Genomic DNA, 9268 nt, shown 5'->3' on the forward strand with positions numbered 1-9268 from the left:
ATCACGAGCAGGTGAGAACCGCAGCGTCCGTCACGAGCGTGGCCTCATTGCCGGCTGGCCAAGAGCACGGCTCACGTCAGGTGAGGCAGCTCTGGAGAGGGTCACAGACAGACTTTCTCTGAGGGTTTAGGATCAAAACTATTCAAGAACATTTCCAACTTTTAAAATTGGAAAAAACAAAACTATGTCCCCTGGAACACTACGGTAACACGCGCCTGATCAATGTCAGTTACATTTCCCTGACTCGCGTTGTGACCAATAACCCGAGCCCCGGCACACGGGACGCTTCACTGCAAGCCGTAGGAAACCCGTGGCTTAAACACGAAACGGGGCCGTGGCTGAGGAAGAGGGAAGCCCAGAGCTGGTGCAGACCTCAGCCCCCCTATCTGGGCATCAGTGACCTCGGGTGGCTTCTCACGATTAGTGCCACCACCCCCAGGGCCAACGCTTCCTCATTCACGTGGAAGGGAAAGAGAAAGCATTTGTTCCAACAGGACATCCAAATTCTCAACCTTTGCCCGGGATGCTGACTCGGAGCCAGTCACTGTGGTGGGGTGAAGGCGCGTGCCCATCGCTCTGGTGGGGTGAAGGCACGTGCCCGTCACTGTGGTGGGGTGAAGGCACGTGCCCGTCACTCTGGTGGGGTGAAGGCGTGTGCCCGCTGCGTTGGCCTGCACCAACAGGAACCGATTCCCAGGGTAACGAGGATGTGATTCCATCAGGGAATGCGTGGGAGTCAGGATCCACCCCTGGAGATGAGGCCACTCGCACCCCAAATTTATGTCCCTAACACACAGGGAGAAGGCCAGACAGCCAGTATGTCTGCCACACTGAGCCACTACCAAGGTTGACTAACATAATCTCGGAACGTTTGTTTTGTTCTTTTGGCAAGAACTCTTACCATGTTTACATGACTGCAAGGAGCATACTCTATTTTTGTCTACGTGATAAATACCAAATTAGTATTTAAGTAAAAAATGAAGTGGTGAACAATTTGGTGACTTTATACAGCAAATTAGCATAATGTCATTTATATTAATTTGTCATAGTAAGAGAACTGCAAAATAAACCACAGTGAGCTACCTTTTCCCGCCTATCAGATTGTCAAAAATTCCTAATTGTGGTGTTATGGTAGCCGGAATGTGGCCTTCTCTTCCATTGCTGGTGGGAGAGACAATGGCTACAAATTTTTGAAGAGAAATTTCTTCAGTAATTCTACATCTGGACTTTATCCTACGAATGTTCCTGCATATGTGTGAAAGAGGGAAAGACTGGAAACAGTCCAAGTGTCCTTCCACAGGGGACTCTGGTTAAACCAAGTGCGGAATCCCTGCAGTGAACACCAGCCTTCCACAGTGGACAGAGGCAGCCCCTCTGTACGCACCAGAAATACCCCAAGATAGAGGAAGCTCTCTCGGTACCCGCCAGAAATGTCCCCAGACAGAGGAAGCCCTCTGCATGGCAATCAGAAATGTGCCCAGGCAGAACGGAAGTCAGAAAGGTGCCATGCAGTGTGTAGAATGGGCACTCTCCTGGCACAGAAGAGGAGATCTTCTCATTGTATGTTTTATATCTTATAGTATTTTCATTAACAAATCATGGGCATATACCAGCTCTTCAAAAATTAAGACATTATACAAAGTGAAATGCTAAAAACAACAATATGTGTTTTTCTCAAATAATATGTTATCAGGAAAGACTTCACAGAAACATCTCTTCTTATCAGAAATTTCATCCAAACCCTCTTTTGTGTGAAGTGTCGCTTCCAGTCTACTAAGGTAATTAGCGGGTAACAAGATAATATCGTTTGCTACTCTTGAAGGCACTCTGATTTTCAATTCCAATTTCGTTTGAACCTGTCCGCATTTTGGATCCGGCCCTGTTATGCCCCACCGGCATTGTGCTCTTTTGGGCTTTTTGCTTGTTTTTGTTATTGTTTTGTCTTTCTCAGGACAAATTCCTTTGTATCCCCAGTCTTTGAACTTTGTGACAAATGTCCTTCTTCCTTTCTCATCTCATAGAATCTGGTGCAGCCGCTCATTTCAGCTTGAATTTACATATTTTGTGTGATTATTTTATTTTGTTGCTCATGTTAGCTAGAGTATAAGCTTCATGAAGCCAGGACATATCTGTTTGCTCACCACTGTATCCTCAAAGCTCAGCATGATGCTCTCGCATAATTGTGCTCAGTAAATATTTTCCAAGGCCAGGTGCAGTGACTCACGCCTGTAATCCCAGCACTTTGAGAGGCTGAGGTGGGTAGATCACAAGGTCAGGAGTTCAAGACGAGCCTGGACAACATAGTGAAACCACACCTCTACTAAAAATACAAAAATTAGCCAGGCATGGTGGCATGTGCCTGTAGTCTCAGCTACTTGGGAGACTGAGGCAAGACAATCGCTTGAACCCAGGAGGTGTAGCTTACAGTGAGCCGAGGTTACACCACTGCACTCCAGCCTGGGCAACAGAGTGAGACCTCGTCTCAAAAAAAAAAAAAAAATTCACACTTGATGAATTGTATAGTTGTTGGCACAGGTTGAAAGCTATGTGGTGACAGTTCAAATTCTAGGTTATTGGACTAGATCACAGCAATAATGAGATAAATATTTGCACCAAACAGAAAAGCCCAGTACTTAGAATACAGGAAGCTGCTTGCTGAAGACTTCACTGTAACCATCCATTTGTGCCCAAGTTGTTTTTTCTCTGTAGTACGGATGTAGTCAGTGGTGACTTTTGTCAAATAAATATGCGGTCTAGCTCTTTGGGGGCCACAGTCACAGTAGCAGCTTGTCTTACGGAGGCTTCAGCTTGCCTCCCTATCGCCATCAGCCTCCCCCTCCCAAGATATTTTAAATAAATATACGATCCATCACAAATCATTTTTCAGGAAAGTGTATCTTTAAAATTGGTCCTAAGGTACCACTCCTGGGTACATTGCTGCTTGTAATCCTCTTCCCTACAGAAATTCTGGTATCTTCACATTCACTCTTAGCTTGTGTCTACTCAAACTGATTTTTTTAAACATATGTTTTAAAATGGAAATGACACGAATTCCTGACTATTCTGAAAATCTGCCATTAAATGTAATCAAATTCTTTCTTTACAAAGAAATGTGTTCACACAGGCAGAGTGCAGATTCCTGCAAAATGGTGAAGACTGTCTTTGTTCTCCTTTCTTCCAGTTTTCATTTTTCATTGAACAAATCTATTTATGGTGGCTTCTTTTATCAGTTCTTCTACCTGATCCCTACTGCCACTACTTGGTTATTTTCTGGTATATCTGCCTATATAGTGATCGTCAGAAATATTGCCCTTATGGTAATTCTTGGACTCCTTAGAAGCGTGATCAGAAACAAAGAGACTGGGTGCTGAAACAAACTACAATGATCATAGAATGGGAGTTTTGGACATAACAGCTTGTGGCAGTTTGTTTTCTTCTGGCATTTTCCTACCAGCACCAAGCCCCGTCAGCGTGTTACTGTGGAGGAAGCATGCCAGCACAACGAACTCAACACCCTCTCCCAGCAAATCCTCCGTCCTTCAGGGACTCCTGTGGCCCCTGGGAACCCGTTCACGCTGCTTGAGTTTTCTCCAGAATCCAGTCCACGTACTCAACCACGTTGGTGTAAACGCCTGGCCGCTCCCTTTGAGCACAGCCTTCGCCCCAGCTCGTGATGCCCACCAGATGCCAGACCTCGTTGTGTTTGCAGGACAGAGGGCCTCCCGAGTCTCCCTAGAACGAGGGGAGACAAGAACAGGTGCACAGATCAACTCAGACGCTTCCCATCTTCAGCACATCTTGCTCAGGCTGATTTTGTGTAAATGCTGTCTTGGACTCTTAATATACTGCAGAGAACCTGGGTGCTTGCGTTCATCCAGTCTCCTCATTTTTGCCAAGTCAAGCAAATACACTGTGTTCCCTGCTCATTGGCAGAAGACTGCTTTTTAAAATGCATTAAGTGGCCGGGCACGGTGGCTCACACCTATAATCCCAGCACTTTGGGAGGCCAAAGCGGGCGGATCACGAGGTCAAGAGATCGAGACCATCCTGGCCAACATGGTGAAACCCCGTCTCTACTAAAAATACAAAATAAAGTAGCCAGGCGTGGTGGCGCATGCCTATAATCCCAGCTACTCAGGAGGCTGAGGCTAGAGAATCGCTTGAACCTGGAGGTGGAGGCTGCAGTGAGCAGAGATCACACCACTGCACTCTAGCCTGGGTGACAGCAAGACTCCTTTTCCAAAAAAAAAAAAAATGCATTAAGCATTCCAATTTGTATATATTCCATTGGCTAAGAACACTGCGTTACCTTGCAAGCATCCTTCCCTCCTTCCCTGTAGCCAGCGCAGATCATCTTATGGGTTATTTTATGTCCTCTGTATCTCTTCTGGCACTCTTCACTGGTCACTAAGGGTATCTTGGCTTTCTGGAGAGTATTCTGTATTTTGTCTGAAAAAAAATTTTTTGGTTTGTTTGTGGAATAACCATGTACAATACACATAAACGCATATGCATACACACACACACACACACACACACACACACACACTTTTTTTTAAATTGAGACAGAGTCTCTTTTTGTTGCCCAGGCTGGAGTGCAGTGGTACAATCTCAGCTCACTGCAACCTCCGCCTCCCAGGTTCAAGCAATTCTCCTGCCTCAGCCTCCCGAGTAGCTAGGATTACAGGCACCTGCCATTATGCCCTAATGTCTGTATTTTTAGTTGAGATGGGGTTTCACCGTGTTGGGCAGGCCGGTCTTGAACTCCTGACCTCAAGTGATCCACCCATCTTGGCTTCTCAAAGCGCTGGGATTACAGGCATGAGCCACCGCGCCCGGACGCATATATTTAAAATAAAAATCACGGCCGGGCGCAGTGGCTCACGCCTGTAATCCCAGCACTTTGGGAGGCTGAGGCAGGCAGATCACAGGGTCAGGAGATCGAGACCATCCTGGCTAACACGGTGAAACCCTGTCTCTACTAAAAATACAAAAAATTAGCTTGGGGTGGTGGTGGGCGCCTGTAATCCCAGCTACCTGAGAGACTGAGGCAGGAGAATTGCTTGAACCCGAGAGGCAGAGCTTGCAGTGAGCCAAGATCGCGCCACTGCACTCCAGCCTGGGCGACAGAGCGAGACTCCATCTCAACAACAACAACAACAATCATGCCTATATAAAAATCTAGAAGGAAAAAATGTTAGATTTACTTCACGGACCTTTTATAATTACAAGTATGAAGAAGACATTATTCCCACTATTGCATGTACCATTTTGTTAATGTTAATTAAGTTCAAAAACTAATTATGACACTAACTGGAATGACGTCCCAGAGAAAGTAATTGGATAGCAGGCTAGAACATTTACTGAAAAGTGCCAGGCTTCACATTAAACTTCATTAAATATAATTAGTCTTTAAAGAGATGTAGTCACATTTAAAATTTCCAATCAAACAGATGAGGCACCAGCCTCACTTGGGTGACTTTTGCCTCTCCGTCTGTATTAATCCGCTTCCTGCAACTGAGTAGTGTGACTCGACTTGTGCTTCAGCTACATGACTTGACAGGAAAGAAAAGTTTCCGTTCTTCATTTCTAGGCTGGAGCACATATGACAATATCATTTTTACCTCTTAATTTTCTGTACCCCCATCCAGTCACCCAGCAGTCAGTGTATATTACATTTCTATCTCCTTTTGAAGGCAGGCATATGGGTCGTTGAGAATCTAAATTTAAAAAATCATGGTTTAAATATGAGAAGCAAAATAGATCCTCTTTTTCAGAAGACACTCTTCTTCCACTGTACATTATCTGTGTTTTCTTTGTTTACTATATTCATTTTTGCCTTGTTGTCATATATTTTCCTCCCTCAGGTTCAGCATGATATCGCACAAGTGCCAGGATGAGGGGGCGAGAGAGAGACAAGCCCCACCCTGGCCACTAACTCCTCATCCAACTCAGTTTGTGATCCTGCACAAGTTGCTTAATTTTCCTAACCTTCAATCCTTCATCCCTAAATTATCTTTACGAAATTATCTTTAGACTAAATTATCTTTACTATTCCAATGTATTATGAAATTATGTCATTCTATGCACCTGAAGAAGCCTCAGGAAAACGTATCTCTTCACCCACATTCCCAAAATAAGTTTCAATCGCCAGGAAAGTGTGTCAGCCTTAACAGAATGAATGACTAGTGATCCAGGCTCTCTCCCTTTCGTGATGATAACGCACGGAGAGACTGGCAGGGTCAGGTCGTAAATCTAGTAGTGTTAAACATTTCATCCAGTTCACCATTGGAGATAACTTTCCAGATAAAATTCTCCATACCTGTGTAATTCACTGTGGTTTCCAGTTTCAACAAGGCAATATCATAGCCACTTTCTGCCATTTTATATTGATCATGGATTATTATTTCTTGAACCCCAAAGAAAGATGTATCCTCTTTGATTTCAGATTGATTTAAAATGCCAGTGTAGACACGCAAAATCTTAGGTGACTCTACCCTAAGAAGCAAACAACAGAGGAAAAGAAATTTCCTTTACTGAAAATAATTCCCAGACATTGTGAAGTGTGTGACTGTTTAACTATTACTAATATTTTCTGCCAATGATGGACATTTAGGTGGAAAAAAGTGATTTTTTCCTAAGATTTTTCAGGATAAAAAACATATTCACCCTATAAAGAAAATCCATTATACACAAAAAATGAATGAGCACTCCCTCCATGCTCCAACACACACGCACACAAGCACACACAGGCGCACACACACACAAGCACACACAGGCGCACACACACACAAGCACACACAGGCGCGCACACACACACAAGCACACACATGCACACACAAGCACACACACGCACACAAGCACACACGCACACACACACACAAGCACACACAGGCACACACAAGCACACACACAATCACAAGCACACACGCACACACAAAGATCACTGGACTTAGTCTCACCCTCGCCAGTGACTTGCTGTGACACTGAACCTCGCCAGTGACTAGCTGTGACACTGAGAAACTCAGGCAGCCTTTCTGTTACTCCGTTCCCATATGTGACAGGTAACAGGGACTCTTGATTTCACATGTGTTCTTGAGTTTAATATGAAAGTGCTGCAGACTGATTAAAAAAGTAAACTAAAACTAAAAAGCACACGATACTGTGTCTGGAAACAACTGGGAGGATACTAAAGTAGCAAACAGAAAGTCTGGCTGACTTAACTTCCCTGGAATATATATACCCCCAGCTGGAGCCTTTATGTTTGGCCAATGCTGAAAGTGGCCTAAGGAAGGAACCCAGTTTGAGGATGCACACTGAACTCTTTCTGTATTTTATTTATTTACTTAGAGACAGGGTCTCGCTCTGTTGCTCAAGCTGGAGCGCAGTGGCACTGTAGTAACTCACTGAACCCTTGAACTCTTGGGCTCAAGTGATCCTCCTACCTCAGCCTTCTGAGCAGCTGGTGCTACAGGTGCACAAACCCCCGGGCCTGACTAGTTTTTAAATAATTTTTAGAGACAGGGTCTCACTATGTTGCCCAGGCTGACCTCAGACTCCTGGCATCAAGTGATCCTCCCACCTCAGCCACCCAAAGTGCTGGGATTACAGGCATGAACCACCACACCTGGCCTCTTTCTGTATTTAAACACACACACACATGCACACATGCACACACGCACACACACATATTAGCAATTTGATTCAGAGAGTGGTGAATCCTCTGTGAGTTTAGTTCTGGCGCAGTGCACAGAGCGAGGCACAGAGGGAGGTATGCTCTTGCAGGGAATAACATGAAGGCCCCTGGGAATGTGGATGTGGTTAAACGGGAAGCAGAATTGCAGGCAGTCAAGCGGCCGTGTACCTGCACCTGCTCTGATGCTGGGAGACCATGAGGGACTCTTTCTGCCTTTTTTACCACTGAAGGAATTAATTAATTTTGCAAATAAGACAAGTTAATTGATTAAAGTATTTCCTAATATGCTAGTAATATTTTTTATAAATGTGTGAAGAAGATGAACTAATAAAAGCAGCCATGGTACTGACCCATAGAAACAGTGAGCGGCCGTTAATATCCACTGGTTTCCAATGATGGAGCCTCCACACAGGTGTCTCTGAGTGGGTGAGGTGGTGTGCAGAGTCACCTGCCACGGCCACTCGCCACGAACAGATGCAGTTCCTCCAACGATCCTGGGCTTGATTTTGGTGGTACACTCTGCAACAGAAGCATTGCGATGAGCAGCTTCCTACAACTTCCTTTCCATCAGTAATTATACTCTTTCAGGAACAAGAAGAAGAGAACCGTCCCTCAAGTCAGTGGTTCATCATGACCCTGAGTTACAGAGACTTCATAATCAAGTTGCCAAAGCAAAACATGCACATGAAAAATGGAATTAATTAATTCATCTCGTAATGACACACCCCAAAGGATGCCGCCCTCCTGTGTGGTCCTACAAGGCTGTCTTACCCTTCTTTAAATGATAACGCGAATGTTTCTTTTAAACCAGTTGTTGTCAAGTGCAGTCTCTAGACCAACATTGTCACCTGGGAACTTGTCAGAAATGCACATTCTTCAGCCCCACTTCAGATGCAGTGAATGAGAAACTCCAGCCTGGAAGCTCAGTCCTCTGTGTTTAAACCAGCCCTGCTGGCGTTTGAGAACTACTCTTAGAAAGAAAAGGCGAGTACCTTGCCCTCAGGCTGCAGCCATTGTCCAGTTCCTGCCCTGTTCCTGTGACTCTGCTGACCATGACTCCCAGTCACTCCTGCTCCATCCACGTCCAAAGTAAGACTGATCTGCGAACTTCCTCTGACCTTTGGCCTTGTGGACAATTTGGGATTCTCTGGGGTCCTTGGTACTTTTCAGGGACTTTGACTTAGGTTCATCCTGCGTTTCTTTACTCTTGTGGCTGCCTAGAAAGAACAGTTCCCTCTCTTTCTGCTTACTGGATGCGCAACACAAGAACCCATCCTCCAGGCTGGAACCTTGACCCAGTCTGCCATGGAACACAGATGGCATGGGAGTGGGGTGTTCATACTCTAGACACGCACACACACACGGAACACAGATGGTATGGGAATGGGGTGTTCATAGACAGCAGTATGCTAGACACACGCACACACGCGTGCACACACGCACACACACACGCACACACACGCATGCACATACACACGCACACACACGCACACACACACGGAACACAGATGGCATGGGAATGGGGTGTTCATAGACAGCAGTATGCTAGACACACACACGCACACATGCGTG

The 9268-nt window shown here is 45.3% G+C and overlaps 1 protein-coding gene across 3 annotated transcripts in view; it reads right to left on the reverse strand.

Moving 5' to 3' along the window:
* Positions 1 to 3370: 3370 nt before the first annotated feature.
* The window catches only part of F11 (coagulation factor XI), a 26509-nt gene continuing 20611 nt past the window's right edge, over positions 3371 to 9268 (reverse strand). For 2 of the 3 annotated variants that reach the window (XM_017862651.1, XM_017862649.1), the window contains exons 11-15: positions 8047 to 8215; positions 6323 to 6498; positions 5625 to 5720; positions 4310 to 4449; positions 3371 to 3732 (exon numbers count right to left, since the gene is read on the reverse strand). In XM_017862651.1, the coding sequence (XP_017718140.1) occupies positions 3571 to 3732; positions 4310 to 4449; positions 5625 to 5720; positions 6323 to 6498; positions 8047 to 8215 (743 nt within the window). In that variant the 3' untranslated portion in view covers positions 3371 to 3570. The remainder of the gene's footprint in view (positions 3733 to 4309; positions 4450 to 5624; positions 5721 to 6322; positions 6499 to 8046; positions 8216 to 9268) is intronic. The other variant, XM_017862652.1, reaches the window with a different exon arrangement.

Source organism: Rhinopithecus bieti, unplaced genomic scaffold (assembly GCF_001698545.2).
Source record: "Rhinopithecus bieti isolate Rb0 unplaced genomic scaffold, ASM169854v2 scaffold_56174, whole genome shotgun sequence".
In the NCBI taxonomy this organism is placed as follows: Eukaryota; Metazoa; Chordata; class Mammalia; order Primates; family Cercopithecidae; genus Rhinopithecus; species Rhinopithecus bieti.